General features: G+C 35.8%; 3 protein-coding genes across 5 annotated transcripts; 1 reads left to right on the top strand and 2 right to left on the bottom strand.

Moving 5' to 3' along the window:
* On the bottom strand, positions 1,131 to 8,904 carry LOC105166164. The gene is made up of 16 exons (XM_011085410.2): positions 8,614 to 8,904; positions 7,859 to 8,070; positions 7,252 to 7,388; positions 7,060 to 7,170; positions 6,880 to 6,981; positions 6,617 to 6,725; positions 6,300 to 6,500; positions 5,681 to 5,849; positions 5,244 to 5,325; positions 5,049 to 5,142; positions 4,409 to 4,505; positions 3,379 to 3,472; positions 2,992 to 3,064; positions 2,065 to 2,238; positions 1,844 to 1,966; positions 1,131 to 1,476 (listed from the first exon to the last, which is right to left on the bottom strand). Exons 1-16 carry the CDS (start codon positions 8,624 to 8,626, stop codon positions 1,303 to 1,305), a joined length of 1,965 nt encoding a protein of 654 aa, XP_011083712.1. The 5' UTR covers positions 8,627 to 8,904; the 3' UTR covers positions 1,131 to 1,302.
* Positions 12,230 to 14,707, top strand: LOC105166163. Its single transcript, XM_011085408.2, has 3 exons — positions 12,230 to 12,395; positions 12,623 to 12,930; positions 13,287 to 14,707. Exons 2-3 carry the CDS (start codon positions 12,660 to 12,662, stop codon positions 14,027 to 14,029), a joined length of 1,014 nt encoding a protein of 337 aa, XP_011083710.1. The 5' UTR covers positions 12,230 to 12,395; positions 12,623 to 12,659; the 3' UTR covers positions 14,030 to 14,707.
* LOC105166162 (probable serine/threonine protein kinase IRE4) lies at positions 15,147 to 26,225 on the bottom strand. 3 transcript variants are annotated; one of them, XM_020695389.1, is made up of 18 exons: positions 26,108 to 26,225; positions 25,429 to 25,708; positions 24,001 to 24,092; positions 23,708 to 23,914; positions 22,255 to 23,472; positions 21,140 to 21,312; positions 20,812 to 21,055; positions 20,035 to 20,127; positions 19,659 to 19,799; positions 19,490 to 19,582; positions 18,921 to 19,110; positions 18,696 to 18,781; positions 17,979 to 18,067; positions 17,643 to 17,694; positions 17,494 to 17,550; positions 16,723 to 16,866; positions 15,928 to 16,005; positions 15,147 to 15,586 (listed from the first exon to the last, which is right to left on the bottom strand). In XM_020695389.1, exons 2-18 carry the CDS (start codon positions 25,658 to 25,660, stop codon positions 15,479 to 15,481), a joined length of 3,297 nt encoding a protein of 1,098 aa, XP_020551048.1. In that variant the 5' UTR covers positions 25,661 to 25,708; positions 26,108 to 26,225; the 3' UTR covers positions 15,147 to 15,478. The 3 variants fall into 3 exon arrangements, with proteins under 3 accessions (XP_020551048.1, XP_011083708.1, XP_020551049.1); XM_011085406.2 differs by lacking the exon at positions 26,108 to 26,225 and having other exon boundaries at positions 25,429 to 25,930; XM_020695390.1 differs by lacking the exons at positions 17,494 to 17,550; positions 26,108 to 26,225 and having other exon boundaries at positions 25,429 to 25,930.

The following is a 26,926-nucleotide window of genomic DNA, read 5'->3' as shown; positions in this document are numbered from 1 at the left end:
CGGTCGCCTTTTTTCCTCTCTTTTTTTTTTTTTTACTTCTTTCTGGGTTCAATTGGCACCAAAATGTCTGTTGCCCTGAATCTTTAGGGCAACATTTCACTCATCATCATCATCGCCTTTTCTAGTCCTCAAGGGATAGGCCATAGTTTGGACACAAAAATTTTCTATAAGAGATCTCGTGTTCGCATCTTGAATATGTGCTTATGCTGGGTTGTGTAAAAGAAGAAATCATCATCACCTTTCTAAGGCTTTACGATAAGAGGGCATGGGCTAGGGCTAAACCCTGTACTCAGTGGTGGCTGGATTGTGGGGCACCTGAATTATGACTGTACTATACTACTCTACTGCTCAATGCCTCCACCAATTTGCACTTAATTATGACATCCTAGGAACAACCAAAGTTATGTATATGTATAATGAAATACCTACACAATTCACTAAATATGAATGATTGAAGTTGTTCGAAATTTAAATGTCAACTAAGTACAGAATGTGCTACTTGGGAAGAGATTTAACTTTCGTTGGACTAAATTGACGATCAAAATTTAGATAAGCATGCTAAACCGATGCACATCACGACATTCTGTCTGTTGCGTAGGATGTTTATCAATGCTTATTCAAACCGTTCACTATTGGAGTTGACAAATACATGTGCCTGGCGACGACTTATGAGCAACGCATTGTTGACAACACTTACTACTTCTGTGGACAAAAGTAATCCTGATCAATCATCTAACAAAGAGGATTAATCATCTTCAAAAGCAATTAATACGGAGCCTATGGTTGCATTACCCCCCGCACTTTTGGTATAATTGTGGCATGATAGATGAAGGGACAGACATCCAAGACTCTACAGTCCCCTAACATCTTCTTGCTTTTGGCAACTGTAGAGAACAAAGTTACACATACACAGTAAAGATTGCACACAACATGATGACTAGGCTTGCCTGATTAGAAATAAAGACGCAACTTCAAGGGAGTTAAACGTCTAGAAACTGGTTTTTTAAGGAAAACTAGAAATGATAAGTAAATTTCAAACTGCAGGAACAGCTGTGAATGAGTCATATATTGCCTATCAGCCAGAGAACAAAATAAAACAAGAAGCAGCTACTTGCAAGTAAATTATAAGGTTTTGGAACTAAAGGGAGTGAAAACCGCTGGAATTATTAATTAACAATGCATATCCATATCCTCACTGACTAAAGTTATGTCCAAGATTTCAGGGTTTGTCAAAATAAACACATGCTGAATAGATATGGTTTAAAGACTGGATGATGCTACATAAAAACAGAAGCTATCAAATCAGAAGTTATTTTCAGCTCGGCATGTCCTGAAAACTTCACCACGCATGGCATCAATTGGCATGTGCTCATGAGTATATCTCTCCGGACCCAAATACATGCCTGTCTTTTCCAAAAGATGAAGCCCTTCTTCTCTACCAAATCTCGAAGAGTAGAGCTTGAGATACTCAATGTCCTGAAAATAAGTAAAAGAAGTAAATTATAGATCATATAACAAAATACCATAAGAACATTTAGAATATTTCACAAATGATACACGATGAAGAAATGAATTCAATATCCGATTTAAAACAATAAAAGTTATCAAATGCAGCAATTTAAATGGTTACAGAAATCCTCAACTGAAAACGTCAACAAATAAATGTGAAAATTCTGGTAAAAAGAAAGGTCTATATCAGATGATTCTCACTATAAATTTACATTTTAAAAGTTGTTAAGTCTAACTCACAAAGAGTTAAATACAACACAGAAACATATAAAATACTCATCCACTGGGGAAAATAACAGTGAAAATGGCCTCAAATAATCAAGCATTTAAGTACCTGTAGACCACTTAAGAGCCGCTCCAATCGCAAGGAAGCAACAGGTTCCTGCGAAGATGAGAATACTTGACCAGGGTAATACAAGACTCCATCACCTGGAGGGAGACCACGCCTGAACCTAATCTGGAGAAGAATACATCAGAATGTCAAAAATCCGAGAAATGATTGTAAAAGATATTGATATCACTATCAATTTGATGTCCTCTAGATGATCAAATAACCTCAGCACTGGGAACCGTCGCCTTCTCATAACAATTTGCACCCCAGTAGAGAAATCCTGTCCCACCCTCCTTCCATACGCGCCACATTACCGCACGGTGTTGTGTGCCTCGCATCCCCAAGTGCCAATTAGGATGAGGATCAGACGGTCCCATGCAAACATATGTCCACCACTCCTGTATTAAGATGTAATGTAAAACAGGCCATGTCAGCATCCAGATATAATATATGAAATTAATGATTAACCCAGCTTAAATAAGACTATTATAGGAGTCTGCTGTCTGCATTTGGTCTAGGAAAGGAGTTCCATGGGTTCTCATTCAGATACAAGATTGTTCACTCCTACTTTTTGCCCTAAATAAATGTTCTGAAACAGAGTCCATCATATCCAGATATCCGGATGTTAAAAGCACTTCGAAATATCTACTAGATTTCCATTTGTTGTCTTAGTTTGAGCATAATTTTTCATCTCACAGTTTTCCTGGGACGCGCTGTAGTGTGCAGCACACTAGTCCTGAACAATAAATTTAGGTCAATCTGCGCTGTGTTCAAGAATGGCCCTATCACTATTACTTATTTACTTGCAATGTTCCTATAATCCTTTCCTGTATAAGAGTAACCCAAATGCTTGCTCCAACTCTTCCCTTGCCCTTGAGCAAGGCAGGATAAGCATGTGGCATATGAAAACAAAACCCTGAGACTGACCTTGTGCACAATACTAGAACCCACTTGACTGACTGGAAAAGGCAGGGAAAAAATTTATTAGATAGCATATTCTCCTTTAGAGTGTCTTCAATTCTATAGGAGGTTGAGGATAAAGTCGGGACTCAAGTAGGACAACCATATCAAGAATTCATGGTTCTGAACAGCATCAAGAGTTCTTCCAGAAGAATGGGTTTTACAAATGGAAAAGGATTAAAACACATTACCTCACCATTTTCAGGTTGTATTTCTGCTATGATATCCTTTGCCAGATCTTCGCGGTTGCCAATCACCCATTCACTGCAAGGCAAATGAAAAGGTAATGATTATCTGGGTCTTTACTAGCAAAGTAAAGCTGTGAATATTATTAATTTTATGGTCCATATTATCCAGCAATGTAAATTCCATTCTAGTGTGAACATATCAATGACCTCTATTGTCTATCCCCAAAAGCAAATATGAAGAGCTTAATGCATGATTCTGGAACTGCAGGCTTGATACATATAATAAGTAGCAACTCCAGATGAATGAGATAGATTCAATAGTTGCCATGCACTTTCTTGGAGACTAAAACACTTAACATAAAACCTTGAAGAGAAAGTCATCATCAATACCTTGTGCAATAAATCTGCGTGTGAGGGCGAAGAAACTCTGGAACTTTAAGAAAAGCCTCAAAGTTGTTAGAGGCCAGGGGTGCATCACTTGGACCTGCATCACGTCAGAAGCCCATCTGAGTACATCATATGCATTATCGGAGCTAGTGTAAAAGAGTGTCTCTCAGATAGTAGAATAAGCCACAAAGAGAAGTTTAGACTAACCAGATATTAGAGCAACTACGCTATAAGTTGTCTAGCAAACTATACAACGGTCTGACGTCTCAACCCATCACCATTGAAATGCTTAACTGAGTAGCTAAATGGGTCTGAATGGCGATAATCGCAGTGAAAAACTTGGAGAGTAATTATCAAGTATGATGGATAAAGAGAAAGAAAACTTGAAATACTTTCCAGTGGGAATATCACGCTCAATTAGCACATATGGTATTATATTATGTTTGACTCACTAGAGAAGATAATAGTATTCAGTATGGCACCGAATAATACACAAGAGAAAGGATAGAAACATAGTATAAAACTACTTAACTGAAGAAGAAGTCTAATATGCCAGTGTAGCAGAACTTCTCAAACGAAAATTTCACATTCAAATATTATGTTACTAAAGCGAATAATTAAATAGACATGATCTAGCACTTATAACTTTCATATGAGCCCTTCTAAGGCATGATCCAGCTATGCATTCTTGAGCTCCAGTTAGAGCCTTTGTGATGCTCAAGTTAGAATGTCAGGAAATGCTAGTCAATATCTGATCTCTTCTGATTGGAACAAATTTAAGATTGAGACTCGTTTGTTACCTATTGCCTTGCCAAGAAATACTTGCAGGCCAGATATACGAAGTTGGGTATCAGCTTATTTTCTTCTTGAATTTGGTTATGGGGCACTATCAAACATGCTACAGTCATGATTATTAAGCATTATAGAAATAAGTTAATACTAGTTGCCCAAATTTTCAGGTAGAACATGAGCACCTAGTTCAGATAAAAGCACGTGCAAAGTGCATAAATCGTTAACAAGGATGAATACTCACCACAATAATAAGTTGTCATAATACGGGCATCGGGTGCGTAAGCATGAATCTCACTTGCCATGTTACGGATAGCTTCATAATGTTCAAGGTTCAGCGGCTGGACATAATATAATTACAGACCATGAAAGAAACACAAACAAGTAAAAGAAGAAGAAATGTACGTATATTTAAGAGTTAAAACTTTCATATGCAAGCATGTTATAGAATGTATAGACTGCAAAGCTTGAAAATTAATAGCAGAGAAGAAACATAGTTGGTGTTCAACATTTTATGATGAATATGCAATACAAATTGCATATGGGAAGAGTGTGAAGGAAATGCATCAAACTCAAAAGAGTTCTCTTATACATGTAAACTTTCTTGCATTCCTTGATGATGCTAAGGTTTATGTCCTGTAGACCTCCAACATAAAGTGATAATAAGAAAAATTTATCCACTATTCCTTCTTCTCGTTCTTTGATTTCATTTCCTTTCTTCTCAATATTGTTATCCAGACACATCATTCATGGAATCTCTACAGTAACACTTGTTATCAAGAAAAATGCATATACAGACCAATCAACCCCTAGACATCATGCCAAACAAGCCACTACAGAAGCTGAAAATTATAATTGAGCAGAGTTGTCTCTCCTGTTCTCACCTCATCCCACAAATAGAAGTATGCTTTTCTCCAATGATTCTTTGTTCGTAGTATCTCAACTTGTCTCTGCAGAAAGTCCTTTGGTGTATCACCACTAATGCACATTAAGAGGCAAATATAAGAAGACAAGCAACCTAAGTAACAGAAAAAAACAAGATAGAATTAGCTAGGATTAAGGGGCAAATGTGCACATACACGGAGACTACTGGTCTGTATGGTACTGCATATGCTGCAAGCCTGGGATCAGAAAAATACTCATCGGATTTGGGATGATCAGCTGCACCAACACCAGAAGGAACTTTAGAAAGCCAGCAACAAAGAAGTGTGGTAACAAGAGGCAATATTTAACTCGAACATAGCGTAATAAGTCTTAACTCTTAGAGAATAGAGTTACAGAATATTATAATTCATGTGCAGCATCCAATAACAAATATTTTAGATAATGAAAAGTGAACATGCTACAATCCAAACAAATCTTCACCTCTATAGATAACTTGTTTCTGTTACAATTGCATTATCTAGGTGAATGAATCATACAGAACTTCACTGGGATAGATAACTTTTCTCTTACGATTAAATTATCTAGTTCAATGAATCATACTAGCACCTTAGGATGCTGGATGCTATATTACCTGGCCATGGACAAGTGTAAGTCAGAACTCGCATACTTTCACCCCACCTGCAGAAATATGGACTGATTTTATATTGAAGCAGCCATTTAAAATGCTGATCCAGTGCCTCGTACCACTCGCTACTTCCATGTTCAACACCAAATCGGTCCTCGATCACAGTGTCAGATATCTATTTATATTAAGGAAGCTCATGTTGTGTGTCTTACTTTTTCTTTTGTAGCAAGGATAAATTGATTTGCCAATTTATGTAGGGAGAAATGGGGACAAAAAGAAAAAAAGCAGGCTGAGAACTGTCAAGTGGAATCAAATTAACTGCATCACATGTTCAACACCAATTCGGTTGTCAATCACAGTGTCCAGAAATGCCAAGTGGAACAAAATTAACTGCATCATTCTGCATGCCAATCTTAGCATTTTCTAGTGCAATTGACAAACACAGTCTGAAATATTAGATCTTACCTTGTAATTTTACAAGAGCTGCTCAATAGAATAAAGAAACAAAGGGCTAAAAGGATGAAAATTGGTAGACAGCTAAATAGAGAACCTCATAAGATTGGGAGCACAACAGCATACGTGAAACACAAGATTAACATTTGTGGGTAACATGATTGCAGGATACACCAATAACAGCTGGAACAGATGGTGTAGCTGGAAGAATGAAATCCCAGACTGTTAAACTTAGCTTCACGCGGACTGAAAGGTTTGAAATGGCATCCTCCTCCATTAGGTCGACCGATCCATTATCCAAATATAAATCAGAAAATAATGGGGACAGAAGCACTCTTCTCAGAGATATGGATGCAGATTTGACTCTCTCCACCTAAAAAGATAGGGCAAAGAAGATTGATTAGAAAGTCACAGAAGCATCTGGTACAAATTCAAATTCAGGATGGAAGCAAAAACTGGGGATGGTGTCAAATTGACTATAGAACCCACCACTTCGTCCAATGATTTTCCATCAATGGGCTCCACAACATCAAGACAACTCTTTAGTTCTTGGTATAGTTGGTTTCTCTCAGCTTTACCCAGACATTGTGCTGTAGTTCTGTAATAAGTCAGAATGAGAAGTGTTGCCATATAGTCCAATAACTTATGTACGCTACTCTTTCTAAACATAAAAAATTGATTAGGTGACATGATATTAAATTCCAATGCTATAGAACTAATATTTAACTGAAGTAAAGAGGATAGACAATCACTCTGCATCAGCTCTGGTGGCTGTAATTATGACTTCTCCTTCATATTGACCAGGGGGCAGTGTTGTTGGGACATCAATTGAAACCCAAATCACAGTTGTTTCTCTGCAAGAAAATAATAATCATGTTACAAATGATGTAGCTCAAATAGATCGAGAAGTTCAAGATAAAAGGCATCAGTACCCAGGATAAAGGGTAAGTTGAGACAGTGGCAATTCAAGAGGCGCAAGAGCATCTGGAACACCTAAAATAGGCACTACTCTCCTCATCTTCAATGATTCGCCAACTACCAATCTGCATACATCTAAATAGTCAGCACATCAATTTTTATCACACACCACAAGACAATCAAATTTGAATATTTAAGAGACAAACCTATCACCAGAAGTGGAGCACAGATCAGAACATTGCACTTGCACGCTTCCAGCAATACTAGACCCTGCCCAAGAAACTTTCGGACGTAGAGCTATTTGGACATTTTCCCTCTCATTCCTTGCTGCTAAAAGAGATATCTTCAGGGGTAACTATGTTAGACAGAAGGCAACATATATTATAGATAGATAAAATATGAGAAATCACAAATCTGTCCCAGGAATGATGGTGGCAAGTAGGAAGCAGTCTGTAAGTAAGGATAAGTAAAAGCAGTGCTGCTTCAAAACTACAACTTAATAAGGAACTAAATGCAAGAGAACAGCAGTAATATGAATAAATTTAGCCAGTACCAAATAAAATACAAACTCGTAAAAACATGCATATTTTCAACATCTGGCAAAAGAAGTTAAATGGTACAACTTGCAAAATCTCAAAATTTTGCTCCAAGATAGTAGGCGAAACACATTAGTACTTTCTGTGGATCCTCGTTCTAATGATTACACCATAATTAATACAACCCGAGGATATAACACCGAGAACTATAACTATAAGATAAAAGTAATATTAATTGGTATATCTTAGAACTGGAAACAAGGATGTCCAAACTTACGGGTTCCAATGGACGAGGCATGTCCTGCGGTCCAACATTTGCTGAGTTTGGCATGCACCACACATGCACTAATTCTGAAGAATGAATTTTCAGGGGATCAATTGAGCCCCTTAATAAGTTTGGATCTTGTATGCCACTTTCACTCCATCCATATGCCGTCCCACCTCCTGCAACACCCTCAACTGGTGGAACCATCACCTCCGGATGGCTTCCTGCGCAGACCACAAACAAGAATATCTGATGTTAAGTTCAGCCCATTGCCAGAAAACAAATCAATAGGTAATGACTCTGAGGAGTAAGAAGTAGCAGAACAGTCAGTTTATCAAGAAAACCACAATTCCAAGTAGTATATACCAAAAATAACTAGTCTACAATTATAAGTCAATCTCAATTAGCATCTCAGCGAATAGCGGAAAACAATCCTTTTTCCCAGAAGAGAAACTCCCCCCACCTAATCATCAACTTTCAACAAAATAACCAGCAGCACCTAATCTCAAAAGTAGGTCCAAACCCATCATGCAGAAAATTTAATCACTTGGCAACAACAATCCGTTCAATAAAAAGAACCAAAAACAATTATAAGCAAGATCAGCCGAAAAAACAGAATTCAACAATCCGCATGCACATAAATTAACGAAATAAAAAACACAACAACTGAATGAAACTAACAGGAATTCAATAAATCCTACAAACAAATTGAACCACATTACTGAAAAATAAAAAAGTCCGCGAAATTTACACAAAACAGCGCTCACCGGAGTTCTCCATTCGTACTGTTCCGACGGTAATAACCACAAACTCAAAAACACTTCTTCCTTGGGTAAATTGAGTTCAATTTTGAGTGAGACCGTTTTGATCAAATTCCAGAAATAGTCAGAAATTGATTGAACTTAGAAGGAAGAGAAACGAATGAGGAATAGTGCGTGGCGTGAACTGGATGAACATGAATTGGTTGATGCTCACACTCCAGAAATTACTACTTCCACTCCCACTCCCTCTGCTGCCTGTGCCTGTGCCCGGTATTGGAATCAGTGATGACCCCTACTAGCAATTTTAGAAATCGTCTCACTCTCTTAACAACATTTCACATTTTAATTTCATATTATGTTTTGGGCTATAAAATAACTATGCCTTGTTTGGTTGTATTTTTCATTTATAATATACATTTTTTATAAAGTTTTCTCGATATCTTTTTTATTATTATAAATATATTTTTGGTATTAATAATCATCTAACAAATATCTCCTCCTGACATTAATTTCATATGACTATTTGTAACTTTTTAAATAACGAAAAAGTATTCATAATTATGACAAACCTCAGGAAGCCTTTTATAATTTCTTTATTGAGTTGAATTTTTCAACGGTGATGAAAATAAAAATAAATTTATTTATATTTATTCTTATTGAAAATAATTTCTATCATTATTATCTCAATTATATTGTTTCATATATTTACATACATATATAATTTTTCCAAATTTATAAACCAGTGATGTACTTTTTTTTATACTATCTTGATATTACATTGTTAATAATTTTAAATCAATAAAAAATATAACTATTAATTTAATTTAAATTAACATATACTTGATTTCACACCACAACTAATAATATAAAAACACAAATTTACCAATAAACATTGAAAATGAAAATACATATGATCAAGCGGAGGTTATTGAGTCGATTGAGTCTGAAACTACGAATTTTTTCCCTCGTTAATTACCCCATAAGTCATAAATTAATTAGTAATATAATTTTATTCGATCACGTAATACAATTTTTTTTTCCATATTTAAATATAAATAAAAGATTGACCAGATATTTTTGAATAAATCATGTAGTAATATATATTAATATCTAATAATACTTAAAAAATTATTTTCTATTTCTATTCAGATCTAAATAAGTTTACAAATAATGATCTTTATTGAAATGATTCCCCTCAATTTTGTAGGTTAATTTAGTTAGAGGAACAATACAAATTTATTTTTATATTTAATATTTTTTTGTTTTTATACTTATTAATTACTTATTTTTATATTTCAAAATTTTAAATAAATTTATTTCTTTATTTTCTTATAAATACAATTCTTTCGTACCTTAACACGTGGTACTAACTACTAAAATTTAATAATAAGAAACTTTGATAATTAAGTATCCCTAATGACAAACATTAATTGTCATTATTAAAAAAAACTTGAATAGAATTTTATTTTTTTTTTAATCTATAATAGTGAAAGTTGGGGAATTTGAGTTTGAATTCAGTACCTCTCCTACAAATAAAAAGAAAATAAGGTCAATAATAGCGAAAAAAAAAAAATTTGTCCTATAACTCTGGTTTAAATTCATTTTGGTCCTTTATCTTTTGCAATATTAAATTTAGTCCTTTATCTATCAATTTTGCTCAAATTTGGTCATTTAGCCTAATTTACGACTCATCCTTTTGATGATAAAGACTAATAGTCAATCATAATGCTCTTAGTATAATATAAATAAATATTTTTTCAATAAATCTAAACGCTTATACCATTTTAGGCGAGCATTAGCTAAGAGATGCAAAATTAATGGATATGTATGAACTAAAATTGCTCTTGAAAAGCCGTGTAGGGGTAAAATTATTCTAAATTGGGTCAAAAGACTAAAATTAAGTAATTCTGAAAGTTATCAGACTAAAACTAAAACAGGTGAATTTAAATAACTAAAATTAATAGCAGACAAACTTAAAATACTAAATAAATAATTATTTCTATATAATAATGTCAATTTTTTACTTTTTCATTTATCTTTTTCTTGCTAAAATATATACCACTAACTACTTCTACTAATATTTTTTATTATTTTGATGTATTAATTGAATATTATTATATTGATTGAATTAATATATTATTTAATTCATTGTAATATTGATATAATTATATAATTACTGCTTCAGACCATAATATTGTTTTTTCCAAAAAAAATGTTATTAGCATAGGCTGTGGGGCAAGTTTGGTTGTCAATTATTGTTTTATTTGAAAGAATTTGGAAAATGATTGATGGATCTGGTCCGTGAAAACGGGCCAACCCGATTTCACGATGGCTACCGCTTTTGGACCTGCAATACAAACTTTTCCTTGGATCCGATTCCTTCTGTCGTTTGATCCATATACAACCCTACCCACTTAATACTATATTGAATTTCACATTTCTGTCTGTTTGTTTGGATAATTATATTTACACTTCTAAATAAAATTTATTTCATATCTTTTAAAAAATTGCACTATGCTCATAAAAAATATCAATATCATTTACACGACCACATCTACTTTTTTTGATAAATTACATACATATCCCTGAAAATGTTAATATTATAATCCAAACTATTCTCGTTTTAGGCTGTCAGGAGTGATTTCTATAATTATGCATAAAATATGAATGGTTTGTACAAATAAATTATAAATTAAAGGGTGTAAATATACTTTATTCATTTATGTTTTAAAGGAACAACAAGTGTCAATTCAAATTAAGACAAGAAGAATCTTTTTTCAATTTTGGAAGAAAAGGGAAGTCCTACTTAGCTATTTTAAGAAGGTTGGTTGTGTGGGAATATGATAAAAGAATTTATAATATAAGAATATGATGCTTTGGAATTTTAGGTTCAAAGAATTTTAGGTTGGTTTTAATAATATTATACTTAATATCTATATTTATATTTATACTAATATAAAAAAAAGACCCACCAGACTCATAAATAGTGGTTAATGACACCGCTGCACTAATTTATTCAAAGTAAAAAATGCCATAGGAAAACTAAGATTTTCAAATTTACATTAACTGATAAAGTAATTTTTTTTTCTTCCAGCCTTTCTAGTTTTTGTTTAATATAATGTATTAGTTTATATATTTTATTTTTTATTTATAATATATTTTAAAATATAAAAAATTATTTGTTATATGCATACAGTAACAACGTGCCACAACTGATATAACAAATATAATAAAATAAAGACAAAATAAATAAAAAGTTGGAGAGAGGGATAGGGGCTACAAAATACGAAGGGTTATTATACTTATACGTCATGATCTATAGTCTATTTATACGAATCATATTTATTTTTTTGCATAATTTCAAGAATCAACCTTGGCAGAAAAAATAAAATAAGAAAAAACCCTGATAGTAAAAAAATAGAGATATTTGTACAATGATGTTGAGATTTTTAGGAAGTATATGTATAATTTTTTAAAATATAAAATAATTTATGTAAATAAACTATAAGTAAGGAGGTGTAAATATAATTATCTTAAGTATATAATATATAGAATTATATTTTTATCTACTATAATATATATATATATATTTATTATATTTTTATGTACTAAATCAATTTTCCCTTCCTAAACACAATTGTCTCTCTCCAAGCCCTACTCTTTCTCTCTCTCTCTCTCTCTCTCTCTCTCTCTCTCTCTCGTCCGCTTGCCGCTTGTGGCCTTAGTCTCTCTCTCTCTCTCTGTTGGTTATTGTCGCCACTTGCCGCCGCAGCCGCCGTAAACCAGAGGTATGTCGTTTCCGCCGCTGATTATATGAGCTGGTTCTTTGCTACTCAAATCTGCATTGAAACCCTAGACTTATAGAAAATAGGGGAATTCGGACTGAATGCTATAATTAGTCAGCATAATTAAATCAATCTTATCCTGTCTGCGTGAAGTCGTTTTTTTCTTTTTTCCCGTTAATTTTTGTAACTCAGATTACGGGGGTTTGGATTGAATTGTTTACGTGTTGCAGCAATTGGTTTTGAATTGCGATTAAGTGTTAAGTAATAATGGAGGAGTCTGAGAAAAGACGTGAAAGGCTGAAGGCAATGCGAATAGAAGCTGCTCGAGCAGGAGTTAATACTGACTCTGAGAGTTCAGGACTGCCATCTCGTGGCCTTTCCAACCCTTTGATTGAAAGCGAAACCACTTCTGCCTCTCCACTTCAATATACATCTCCAAGATTTGATTATTACACGGACCCTCTGGCAGCATTCTCTGGGAGTAGAAGGAATAACACTTCTCATCAGGTCTCCCAAGGACATTACAACACACCTTCGAGTAATTGACTTATGTTTCCTACTTTCCATTTTTCAAGTTTGATGGAACCAATCGATGTTTTCTTTGTCTTATTGGATCTTGTTTGCTTGTGTTTTTTAGTATTATTTGTTATCCTCCTCTGGCAGCAGTAGAGTGGAAAATTTGTTAACATCAAGGGCCCATAATTTGCTAGTTTTGTTTCCCTTTAAATCCTTCCCAAAAATATAGTATTAATTGTTTTATTGATTAAATCTTGATGTCTGAAAAGCTATTAAATTATTTATAGGAAAGATAATGTTTCAATTTAGCAATGCATGGCAGATTGCATGTGTGCCATAATGTTCTCAATTTATAAATGACTCAAATGGCTTTAACAGGACCTGTGTATCATGGTATGACTCCAACTCCAGTTTATCAAAATGCACCTCCCAACCCTCCAGGTCAGATAATGTTCCACCCTCCAGGAGCTCATCTCAGTCATGGTCCTTTTGGAAGTCCAATGGAAGCAAACAGCCCTTTGAGTAGACCCCATTTCACTCATGGTCCTCTTAGAAGTCAAATGGAAGCAAACAGCTCTTTGAGTAGACCCCAAGGAAATCCTCCAAGTGCTTGGGGTGGATCAGGAGCTGCCTTAAGTTATAGCAGTCCTCCCAATTTGTATAGAGGTGGTAATTTCACCAGACCAGACTTTGGAGGGGATTCTCCTTATGTTAAATATGGCCGAGGCAGAGGTCAGAGGTACAGCAGTAGTTCCCACTATGATTCGGGAAGGGGTAGAGGTCAGTCGACTGCTAATTGCATGAGTCCAGGTTCAGGACATAGTAGCAGCAGAGGAAGAGGTTCACGTGATTCTGTCTCTGCAGAGCTACGTCCAGATTTGTATTACAGTAAGGGTATGATGGAAGACCCGTGGAAAAACATGACTCCTGTTGTTTGGAAGGGTGTTCCTGCCTCAGATTCTGATAAATCCTGGCTTCCAAAATCTGTTCAGATGAAGAAAGCTAAAGTTTCTTCAGAAGCTTCGCAGCCGTCAATTTCTCAGCAAAGTCTTGCCGAGTACCTGGCTGCCTCATTCAATGACTCAAACGATGAGGCTGTTGATGAAGAGAGAGGCACATGAAGAATGTGATTCCTCTGCAACAAGGAACTATAAGGCATCAGCAGTGAAGGCCACCAAATGCAGCTAAATGTGCACACATCTGGAATGACAGTAAACTATGTGGCTCTTCTGCACATATTTTGCTTGCTTGTTGCCTCGTCCGTTTACTGGTGAGATTCAGTTTCAGATTCAAATTGCATTCATCCAGAGAAGTATCCAGGCAGCTGCTCAGCAGATGAATCCATGTGCTATGAACTCAATTGATTGGTTTCACTTATGTCATACTCTTTAGTTAAATTGTGATCATAGCTGGATTTTGTTCTGTTTCAGAATGTTTGATTAGGCCGGTTACTACCTGTGGAAGTTGAAACCACTTGGGCAACATTCAAAGTGGATAGTATGTAATAGTCTATTGTCTCGGTGGAACATGGAACTTCACATGCATTACATGTGAAGTTTTCAACAGACATCAAATGAAATAGAGAAGCTATTTAGAATTCAGGTTGCAGAGAGGAGCCAGAACAACAATGTCTTCTGAGTTCTAATTACCAACGTAGAGTTATGTAATTATTTATCTTGTATGAATGTCTTTTTACAAAGTTGTCTTACAAATAATTATTGTTTTAGTTAAAAGATGCTGTAGAATTTAAATTAGAAAAGCATGTCGTCAATGGCCGCACGTCGGGCTCTTTGGAAATACGCTCTATTCTTGCAACATATTCAGCTGTTTCAGCAATTATCTTTGATTTGGATTTTCTCATTATATCTCATATTAGGTTGTCTACACTGTTGCGTATGAAATATTTTTTTTAGACAAATAAGTAATGTGAATTTTGCACATATAATGTACGTATACGACTAATACCGAATACTGTGGCAATTTTAATTTGAAATTAAGACTTAAACTATGGTATTAATACCGAATTCTACAAGCTCTTTGGAAGTATAAACATTCATCAGTTCAATTCAATTTTAACTTTACTAGTAAGTCGTGAGTACTTTGCCATCTATTCCATTTTTCAAGTACGGAATTGAGAAGAAAGCGAAGGAATGTCATAATTGACCAAATTTATGAGTAGCTCTCTGCTATTCGGCCAACAACCTTCTCTTCTGGACTTAAACCCTAAAAACACAGAAATGATAAAATTGAGAAGAAAACGATGGATAGACTATCCATTCACAGGCGTGGCAACCCAAACGATTTGTCGACCAGAGCTACGAATTCCAGCAAAGGTGGGAGCATAAGGGCCAACAAGATTCAACACAACTTCTAAGGAGAAAGCATTTTTTGATAATATGGAACATAAAATTGTATTTTTCTTGAAGCATGCAACATAAAGCTCAGATGCTGTATGGGTATATACAGCTGAAATACTACGATGCGTCCCATCAGGCTGCTATTAAAGAAGATTTCCCCATCCCCCGCTATCCCATTCTGCTGTTCCTGAATGACACAATGGAGAAAGAGAATCAAGAGCCAGGGAGGTTGGAACCTTTGCATGGAGACGAGCACCTTGACGACTCCTTCCCACTCTGCAAGAGCACATCCTGATTAATGGATGCCAGCTGTGACAAATTCTGCAATCACCGATCTCGTGTCAGTTTGAAATGATTCAGTGAAAGAATACATGCAAAGTAAAGGAATGAGCTTGGAATGGAACTGTCTTGAGAGAGACAATTACGTTTATCCTTGAGGCATACTAGGTCGTGGATTTGAGACATTGTTTTGGACTTGTTTAAAGTGTTGTAGTGAAGTGACAGGAATGTTCATATTGGATAGATTATGCTAGTAATAGCAGGTCAAGGTAACAGCACAACTAGAAGAGCAGGACAAAAATGTACTTAAGAATTGAAATGTGATCCGAATAAAAACTAGATGAAAGAGGAAGCCTAACATGGAAAGGTAACAAGTGAGGTACCTTGAAAGAGAAATTCATCAGTGAAAGATCCAGGGGTGAAGAATCAAACTCAGCAAGATCCCCACATTCATCCATTTTCTGACACAAAAGAAATTAGAAATCCTTAAACACGGCAATAATGAACCGGAAAGTATATCCTTCCATGAAATGCACTCACCTAGCACAATCTTAAATATCCATTATTTTAAATCACCTCAATTTTTCATGAAGCAAGCAAGAAAGTAATGTTCATGTAACGGCTCTCTCAAATATTATGTTGTGCTTCCAGCGAGCATGATTTTTCATGATGTTATGCTATGGCAATGATATAGCAGATGTGAGATAAATTGTGTATCAAAAACATAAGGCACTGTATAAGAAGCCTCAGATCTGCAGCTGCACCTTTTTTATTAGAGTTAGAGTTAAGAGTCCATTGATCAATGATCCATCCAGCAGCACTAGAAAGACAAGTTAAGATTCACAATGCTAGAAGACCATGGCATTTCTCAAGTGTCCAAATGATAACTTTGGAAAATGTTTCCATGATAGCTTCTTTAGCTGACATCAAAGGTCCACCTGGAATCAAGTTCTTCCACAATACTATCCACTTTACATATATCAACCACCAGATAAGGGGAAGAGAATGTCATGAACACAAGATCAGATTCAGAAAACCAGCTGATAAACTACGTGGAAATCAAGTTGTATGGAATTGTCAATTTCACTCAAGCTTCAAAGCCAATACCAAGTAGAGATAATATTTCTTCTATGTAAATGTGCTGAAGGAAGAAGCAATCAATTAGCAAGAGAATTTACCTCTACCCCGGAATTCGTGTGCAATTCGGAACTATCAGAATCTGAATTCACCGAAATTTCATCAACTTCCATTCCAGTTGAGTTATATCGTGATACAAAGTAACTTGTATCATCCATACGCTCTGGTTGTGGTACAAACGCAGCCTACAGAAACATTCACCACCAAACTGACCCTTAGACAAATATTCATTCCACAAGTGATCAGCTCATTCATATTTGAGCACACAGTAGAACAATTGAAGAAATATTCTTAAGTTTCAACACAGTGGTTGCGACATTTTCTCAAGGGAGCTTAAACATTATGCAAGGAATCTGCAAACTAGTTATCCCACCATGTGCTGGAGACTTTTAATAGTCCTAACTAATCCTTTAGGCTTTTAGATGATATGGTATTAGATCTATACTAAATGGGAACTCTAAGTTTAAGTCTAAATGCACACCAAAAAGGAAAAGGATTCCACGTGCTTGGCCATAAAAAACATGACCTGCACTTGAAGGGCATGGTAGGGACATTTAACATCAATTGTCCCTCCTATCCAACATCCTATGTATCAGACTGTCATTTAAGATCAAGAAATTAGATATTTTACATCTGAAAACTGTTTCAAATGGTGGGAAGCACAACATAAGTCTTTTTACATTTAAATCATAATTGCCAAATGGAGCCAAATTACAATTAAGAAATTCTATGGAAGAATGAACCATGCAATGCACATGATGGCAATATGCAACAAAAAATTGCCAGTTGATCATAATGAATTGGATACCCGCCTTCTGAAAAGTAAGATTATCCCAGTCCACTCCTGAGAAGAAGGAATGTATTTTTACCTGAGTGCAAAGAAAACAAGTGAAAGAGACAGTTCGGAATGCATTAGTACATTTTCCAAATTATACAATGTAGGTAATTTAGAAATTGCGACCTCTGATGCTCCATTTGCTCCTAGGCGCTGATTTGGATCGTGAACAAGAAACCTGGCAAAATTGCAGTTATAAACAGTATCAACCACAGACCCTTTTTATGAGAGATCGACAACAATGGAACTCAAGTGGCTGTAAATACAATATTGGACCGTTTTAGTTTTTCTCCATTGTGCTACTGCTTGTTAACACAAGAGCTATAAAGCTTTGCAATGATAAAAATCCAGGTAAAGAGCTATTGGCATCAGTACAGTGCTATGTAGCTCTCAGTGTATACTAGATATTTAACATTCGTCGTCTCAGATTTTCTTGTTGACCATCTTCTAATATTAACCAACCTGTCAATCAGATCTTGTGCCTCATAAGACATCTCATTAGGAACCACTGGCCAGGGAATTTTTCTGTTAAGAATGTTGTCAAAAATATTCTGTCAAACCAAGAAAAAAGCAAAATGTTAGGGGAAACTTTTTTGATAAACAAACACAGCAATTTGGTAACTCATCATAAAACAAGATAAGCAGAACTCTTAGCAGCAGCATAAAAACAATTGCTTAAGATAAAAAGTTGGTAGCTAAAAACAACAAATAGAAATATCTGATCTGAAAGAACACTTTCTGCGATCAGAGCAAGTGACTTAACCAGTCAAAGAAGGTATAAAGCTGACCCCTAACCTAGTGGACACCTCTCAACCCCAATGGTTGAGGGCCCAACGTTTCATACTTGATGTGTTGGGTTCAAAACCTATTGGGAGCATCTGTGAGTGGATGTGGGTGCATGCATGGGATTAAAAAAGAAAGGCACAAAGCACTCGACCGACTTTTCTGAGAAGTTGATATCCCCAATTTGTTATAAATTCCCAACAAAGAGAAACTCAGGATGATTGCTTTTTCAGCTGTCTCATACTTTAATAATACGTTTAACAGAGATGCACAGAGATTCTAATATTTTCCCAGAATATTTGCACACATCCACTACTACATGAAATGGATAGTGTAAGAGTTCATGCAAGATTGTAGCTTATCAATTATCTTTAAGATCAGAATGTTAACAAATACCTCTGGATGATCCGCATTGAAAGGAGGGACTCCAGTTATAAATTCAAATAAGATAATTCCGACTGACCACCAATCTGCAGCATAACCTACAGGTCCATCCAGAAGGTACTGTAAGCACTCCATCAAATCTTGTCTTTCCAGCAATTTTTGGGTTTTGGAGATGGATAGAAGACAGAGAAAGAGCAGAACAACCATGCTTCAAAGAAAATGAGATAGCTGCCTCACCATGTTCTGTTCCAAGGAGGATTTCAGGTGCCAAGTAGTCCGGGGTGCCAACAGCTGACTGGTGACCATCAACTTTATCTGTATTCAGTTGACCATTTGCATCCAGAATACCATTTTTCGCCGTCTCTTGCGTGGATAGCTCAGTGGTGCAATTCATCAGGCCAATTTTTGACAATCCAAAGTCGGTAAGCTAATCAAATTGTGCAAGGTTTAGGCATTAAAGGATCATCATGAAACCTCTCCACAGGTAATGTCTTATGTGCCATGCCTAGGGCCTTGTATCTAATATTCTAATTAGTTTTCTTGTGTTCTAAATCAGTTACAATGCCATTAGACAAGGTCATGGTTTAAACTTTATTTCCTCATTTAACAGCCTTCACTTTGGAGGTCCTATATTTTCAAAGTAATTGGAGCAGAAGTATCACAGAAACCAAATAAATATGGCATGATGTTGGCAGTAGGAAGATTTTATCATCAGTTTATCCTTTCATTCCAAAGATAAGTTCGTATATGTACTACTGGCACACCATCTTAACCAGAAAATTATACACTTATCTTGTCGAAAATACCTTGATATGCCCATCATGGCCAATCAATATGTTGTCTGGTTTCAGATCACGATGCACTATTCCCAGCGAATGAAGGTATTCCAGTGCAAGTACCTGAAATGCCAGAGTATACTTAATAACTGTTCCAGAAAAATAAGAGTTTATATATGGAAATAGGCTCAGATATTACCAACTCTGCAATATAAGTACGAGCAACAGCTTCTTCTAGGCAACCAATTTTTTTGAGCAGAGAGAATAAATCTCCACCATTGAGATATTCCATGACCAAATAGAGGTTGTCTGTACTGGTAAATGAGTAAAAAAATCGAACCTGTGCAAGAGAGACCACATTTCTGCTACGTTACCCAGCATCTGGCATTATAAACCTCATTTTAAACAAGTTTTTGCAAATTTATTCATACGATTATTGTTCTGCTGTTATATTGCCTCAATAACAAACTATTACAGAATGAAATAATATGTTCTCATGTTGCAGATCAATATGCCCAACTTTTGCAACTTTTCAAAAAGATGCGCCTGAGAATTAAATGAATAACAGAAATTACCACAAAAGGGTTCCGCACTGTGATTAATATGTTACGCTCGGACAATATGCGGTCAATATCATTCTTCCGTAACATATCCAATTTCTTGAGCACCTGCAGTAGCAACAGATTACATTTTCTCTGAGACTCATATAGATGCAAAAATGAGATATCCTAAGGGAATGGTTGACGAGATCAATACCGGACATATAAACATGATCACAAAAATGTTTCTAAAAGTACTGCTTCAGTCATAATTGCATTGCCAGGTAAATAAAATATCAAAAATCTGTCGTCAATTGTATGGTAAGTTTTTTAACTATTCCACCTCTCTTCCAGAAAGAAGAAATTGGAGCAGGTGAACAGCTGCATGCTATTTTTATAGAAAGATAAGAGAAAGTGATCACTGACTTGTAAATGAGAATTTAAAGAGATAGCATGCATTTTCTATTAAACACGCATGGAATAGATAAGCTCCTCTAGTTTCGGACAGGTTCACCTATTTCATACTATTTTTGAGATGTATGGCACAATGAATATGAATCAGCCGTCAACTTATAATGACAAGTACAGCTGAAAACTGTACATCCAACAGTTTTCAGGTCATTTCACCAACAGAAATCTGATTAACTCCCTACAGAATCCATATTTCAGCCACGAATCATGGTCATAGACATATCAAATGGTAACTGTAAAAGACCCTCTCTTCCTTTTTGCATTCTTGATGTTTAGAGATTATTATTTTTTTTATCAAGTCCTCGAGTACTGCATAGGAGCTTAATCAATGGAAACACATACCTTAATTGCAAATAAGTCCCCTGTAGTTCGCTTTCTAGCCAGAAAGACTTTGCCGTAGGCTCCTCTGCTGATTGGCTTGATAATATCAAAGTCATCAATGCTTGTACGATCTTTATTTGCAGGATGTGAAGGAGTTGATGTCGTACTACTCTGAGATGCACTATCCAGCAAAGATCTGGCGCTTTCTGGATGTCCAAGATCATCAGTTGTATCCACTTGATTGCAAGCAAGTATATATTTTTCTCTGCATATCAATGTGAAAACGTTGTTGCTTTACTAAAGCACCATATACACAATCTCACCCTTTCTTGTCCTTTTAAACTATTACCTCAGAAGGCTTTCTATTCGACCACCAAAGGTATCAACTAGAAGAGCTTTGTACTTGGTGTGTTGCAAAATCTCTTGCAGGTCATGCATACAAGCAAGTAGAAACTCATGGCATCCTTCTTCTAAAATATCTGTCCCCGCAACACACCGTGCAATATCGGCCAGGTCATTTATCTGCAAATGAAATTAAAAGTATAAGCATTGCAAATGAAGTTGTTAAACAAGATAAGTGGAAGCAAAACAAATTGGTTGTTTCCTGCATATAACACATAAAGGGAGGGAATGATCATCATATGGTAATTGTTATTAAGGTAGCATGAAAGCAAAGGCATATATTCCTAGAAAAGAGTTAGAAAATTAGGTGATGCGCTGTGGAATCAAATACCCTGAAAACAAGAACCAAAAAGGAAAACAAACTAGGCTATACATCAGAGAAGACTGATCGAACACAACTTTCTCATACGATCATAGCAGCACTCTTGTTGTGGGAAAATCCGGCTTAAGTCAGCTTTGAGATGTGGGCCCCAAGCCTCACCCCCTTATTTGGAAATTAACATTTTAAAGGTAGACGTATAAAAGTGATTGCGGGATGAGGGTGCCTACAACATCAGAAATTGTCTTCCTGTTTCCTTACTTTCCAAAAAGTATGCATCAGAGATTATGCAGCCATCAAGAGGGAGAATGAATCTCACACTTTGGCCCCATGGTTAACCCAAGTCACTAGGCTCACTTTACCACTTATAAACAAGTTGAATTTTCTCCTAGATTTCATACGCTAACATTACATGAATTCTTTTCCAGTGCATGCTGATGTATATGACACTAATCATGGTTTCTCTTAAGCAGTCATGAAGATAGTGTTAGAACTGATGAAGTAGGTGTTCAAATAGCTAGATCTTTAATGTCTATCTTTTAACCTTCGATATCTATTAATGTTCTATGAAATGATATATCTAAATATCATGGTCTTCTGAGGTAAGCTACACTTATGTAATCGAAAATGCAGCATTTCATCATATTTTGATGCAAAATATATCACGAAATAGCCAGGTAGTTCAACCATAAACATTTATTCTGTAAGCCTTTAACTGTTTCAAAAGGTCAAGGAAGACAAACCTGCTGCAAGTCCTCTTGCTCCGACAAATTACTTTGATCTAACCAAAAGGTATCACCTGCCCGAGGACTATTTGTGGATGACGTCGATGCCATGCTTCCATTAGAGGATGGTGAGCCGTATTGGTTTACCTTAGTTAGCAAGTGGCTTTTCAAGTTCACCAAGTTTGCAAGATGAGAATCTTCAATGCAGGCAGTATCCATCTCATGGAGATCCTCCAACATTTCATCCATCCCCTTACGCCACTCACTGCACTTTGGTGAATAACTTTCTGTAGTAAGTGTAGAATTAGTTCGTGTCCTCAAAATTTCAGGATTTACATAAGGTTCATGACTGCTTGAATTGCGCAACTCTAACAGGTATTCCAGTAGCTCAGCCAGTTTCAGGAGACGTTCATTCACATCTAAATGTTTTGAAATGCATTTATCTGCAAAAGCACATATATAGGAATGTGGCTCCAAATGTATAGCAGGAACAAGTTCTTCACATATCCGGCAAATTACTAAATTAGAGTCATCCAAATATTTCTCTTTCTCCCTATTCATAGATTCCATCTGAAACATGTTATGGATTTTATGAAATTGCTCACCATCCAAAAGTTCAGTTAATGCACTTTGAGATCTTTTGTGCTCAATAGACATGTGATTAATTCCAAGTTCTGTTTCCTGCTCATGAGCTGGCTCATTAGACCTGCTCTCAGTTGCCCAAGAAGGACTACCTGTATGATCATTTCCCTGCAACTTTTTCTTGGCAGTATCTTTTTCTTTCAGAAGATCACCTCTATCAGAATCTGCAAATCCTTTATTTACAACCCAATTCATATCAACTGAAGGGATCCTTTCTAGACATTCTCTGAATTTATCAAGTGATTGCTCATTCACATGCCCACTATCCTTCTCAAAATGCAGCAATCTTGTGCACCGAGTCAATATGAAAAGGATGCGTGTGAATAACAATTTCAGCAATCCAGCTTGACATGTCTGTCTCCTCACAGTCAAATCTTGGACAATTGTTTCGCATTTTGTGCGAAACTCTGAAGAAGTCATGTTAATGCATTGTTGAGCAAGAACCATGAGTTCCTCTGCCATCTTATATTCATCTGGGGTTAAAGAATCTGCCTTCTGCAAAATTTCCAGCATCTCTTGAGAAAAAGAACCAAGCTCTATGTTCACAACTTCTTTTGCAGAATCAAATCTTGAACGAAGTGATCCCAACAGCTCCTAGATGTCATGCCATGAGGAAGTTAATAAACTGATCATCCAAATAAATAAGAAAAAGAAATTCACACTGGCTCTGACAGAAGATCAGTTTTGAGAAGTTGATGTAGCTTCGATCTTATATACCTCATACTTGAAACACCAACCAGCAAGAAATAATTCGACAAGATGAGGACAACTTAAATTATCTTTATAATATCATAAAGAACCAAAAACATGTGATAAGTATCAGTTATACCTTCAAATCATTAAAGCTGTGAGCCCTAGGATGAGCAGATTGAATGCCACCTTTTGGACCCAATTCATGTGAAAAACTTTTCACACATTTCGGTGTCTTATATGTATGTCTGGTTTTTGGTGAATGTCCAGATAAATTCTTCCGCATCTTGCGAAATTTTCTTCTAGGATCCTCCTTGTCAGTCCTGTCGAACTCCAAGGCACTAGACTGTCAAATTAGTTGCATAAGTTTAATGTCAGCTAGAAAGGTTAAAACAAGAACATCTGAGCACTGGAAACTGAGAAAAGTCTCACCTCGGTGCTTGGCAAATCACCTAAAGCTTGGTGAGAATCCTTAAAAAAGGATGATGCAAACCACCGAGCAATCTTCCTCCCTTTGCGGAATCCTGCCTCAATAAGCAATATCAGTAAACTGGACAGTATATTCCTTGTAATAAATGAAGAATCCAGTATGAGGATAACCTAACATAATTTTACCAAATTGGCAGGTGAAAAGAAAACAGCACATATTTACATGTGTGTTAGTGTGCGTCTGGGGACAGAGAAGAGAACATACAGTGAGTTCGTACTGATTGATCCTCTATTATCTACTTATTTAACGTTCCTTCAGTTCTCATCAATTTCAGAAGCTTAATGATCTTGAATGGGATTCTAAAACTTCATTGCATTCAAATTAGATATCCCATGAGGTGAAGTCTCTTTAAACGTGAATCCAAAAAAGAAGACAGTTGTTTATACAACATGGATTTTGCTAGCGCGGTTCAAAAAGGTTGAATCGGTGAAGAGGTTCAGTGCGAGAGAAACGTTCTAATCTACTTTTCTATTCGTTCTTTGTTTTGTTTTATTGTGGAAGAGGTGTTGAGAAAGTGCGAGAGTCCTGAGAGGTTAGAGAAGTGAATAGTAAAGTACATCAGTGCCAAAATAGATTCATAGACTACGCTCACTTCAAATACGCCTTCCATCAATGATCAGTAGAATTACTCTAGCTATCTATGTCACGCATTTGCACAGTCTTGCCACGTATATGATCCAGTCCAATACAAGCAAAGTTTGCATTAACTGAATCAGTATTGAGATTTCTATAATCCACAAAGAAGATTAGAAGATTACAAACAGTTTACTATGAATATTGCAGAATCAACAACTATATTTTTCCACCATTGCCGAGTTCAAATGCTAATCATATTAAACCCCTACTCAAACACAGGCCATATTTTGCCAAGTGCTTAAAGCTCAATAGCGACAAAATTTACCGTTAAAACTCAATTAACGGAGAATAGTTACAGTCATGAACGCGAGAGAAACACCCAGTCATAACATGCAACTTTTTCCCCTATATTTGCATAAAATAACTCAAGCACCAAATTCTTCACCCTGTATTTTCTAGTTCGCTAACATCACAAGTCCTCACACTACACAGACCACTTGCCAAACAGGGAAAACTAGATGGGATTACTGGCTTTTTGTTCATGAATTTTAAATTCCTCAGCAACCACTCGAGCTACAAACCAATTGAGTAACTAGTTCCTTTGCTCCTAATACTTGAGATTGCAAAAACAGCCGGATATTTCCATCCCAAACTCAAGCTTACAAATCAAATTCCAATAAAACGTGGTGAAATATAGTTTAAGAAAAACCAAACAAATAAACAGGTAACAAAACCTATATATGGAATTAAAATAAGTAGGATTCTCGATATACGTAAACAACATCCAAAAGAACCTTCTCTAGTACGGCCGAATCTCGGATGTCCTTTATTTAGCGCCTTCAGTTTCTGCTTCATAGGAGCTGCTGAAATTGAAAATCCAGTAGACGGCGACTCGTTAAAGCGATCAGAATCCTCAGCTCCAGGATTCACGTTAACTCGTCGAGTCTTTATCCTGTTCAACCCGCTGGGAATCCCGATTTCCGATAAGAATCCGGAAGCGGCACCGTTTTGGCTCTGTTCCGCCATCTCCTGAGTGAGGCAAAACTAGGCAGTGTAAGCCTCTCTTTCAATCACCTTTCCGCCGCGTAACGAGTGAATGAAACACATCAAAGGCGCAACGATTCAGATACGAAAACGAAGAAGAAGAAGAAGAAGAAGAATGAGCGGAAAGGTGTTTGAAATAATTAATATACAGAGAGTGCGGTAAAAGTGGTATTGAGAAGAGAAGGCAGGTGACAAACAATGTGGTGATGTTTGGTTTGAAGTTCAAACTTTCAAACAGTCCATTGGAAATGAAAACTCATGCCTAAATAAAACTAACCCAATCCCAATCCCAATCCCATTGTTGATAATAATAATAACTCAAACAAGGAAACATTAGCCCATTACTATAACTTGCAATTTCTGTCTTTTTTTGGGAAAGAATATCTATTTTACTCTAACTTTCATATACATAAGACACATTAACCATACCTTTCAATACGTAAAAATCAGCTGCTCCACTAATTAATGCATAGCATTGGCAATTTGGGCACCCAATTAAACCACTACTCATAGATACTAACGGAGGAATTCTCACTACTCGGCCAGACTTCTTTTAGTGCTATTTTTGGTTACATAAATATTTACACGTTTGGTACAACTCCAGCTGACTATATTACGGGTGGACTTTTAATTTTCCAAGGCGGCATGGAATGCAAGATGATGATGACCTGCCGATTGCGGGGGTAAAGAATGGAAGGATGAGTGGGAATATAACCAAAATTTAACTTGTTAAGCACCCCACACCAATCTATATATGCTCAATTTCTGGTTAACTTCACCTCAGCCTTAATTACATTTAAATTTCCTTTAAAAATATAAAATTATATTATTTTTCAAAAAAATCCTTACATTTCTTTTAAAAATTCTCCTTTTATACCTAACCATTCTCTATTAAAGTTTGGACTTTAGATGAAAAATGTTGAGAGTATACTTATAAACATAAAATAATATGAGAATGTTAAATAAAAGACTAAATTAAACAATTGTATAGTTCTTTTCCTAATATCAATATTTTTCATATAAACCCTAAGGAAAATGGATCAATATAAGCAGTAAATTTTCAAAATGAATGTAAGTATAATTTTAATTTTTTTTAAGAAAAATGTATAATTTTTAGTTTTAGAAGGGAGTATGAGTATAATTAATCATATATATATATATATATATATTAGATGGTGGGATGTATGCAGCAGAAGTATTTTCAAATTTGGGTAGAAATAAAGTGGAGAAGCGGCGGTTGTCTGTGCG

Source organism: Sesamum indicum, linkage group LG7 (genome assembly GCF_000512975.1).
Source record: "Sesamum indicum cultivar Zhongzhi No. 13 linkage group LG7, S_indicum_v1.0, whole genome shotgun sequence".
Taxonomy (NCBI): domain Eukaryota; kingdom Viridiplantae; phylum Streptophyta; class Magnoliopsida; order Lamiales; family Pedaliaceae; genus Sesamum; species Sesamum indicum.
The sequence above is the reverse complement of the archived record's forward strand: the minus strand, read 5'-3'. Positions and strand labels throughout refer to the sequence as shown.

Coding starts and splice junctions, on each gene's coding strand:
- LOC105166164 (XM_011085410.2), bottom strand. Junction 6,501..6,616: donor GAAAATCATTGGACGAAGTG/GTGGGTTCTATA, acceptor CTATCTTTTTAG/GTGGAGAGAGTCAAATCTGC. Junction 1,477..1,843: donor GGCTCTTAAGTGGTCTACAG/GTACTTAAATGC, acceptor ACTTATTTTCAG/GACATTGAGTATCTCAAGCT.
- LOC105166163 (XM_011085408.2), top strand. CDS start 12,660: ATGGAGGAGTCTGAGAAAAGACGTGAAAGGCTGAAGGCAATGCGAATA. Junction 12,931..13,286: donor ACATTACAACACACCTTCGA/GTAATTGACTTA, acceptor TGGCTTTAACAG/GACCTGTGTATCATGGTATG.
- LOC105166162 (XM_020695389.1), bottom strand. CDS start 25,660: ATGGCGGAACAGAGCCAAAACGGTGCCGCTTCCGGATTCTTATCGGAA. Junction 21,056..21,139: donor CGAATAGAAAGCCTTCTGAG/GTAATAGTTTAA, acceptor ATTGATATGCAG/AGAAAAATATATACTTGCTT. Junction 18,068..18,695: donor TCAATGCGGATCATCCAGAG/GTATTTGTTAAC, acceptor TTGGTTTGACAG/AATATTTTTGACAACATTCT.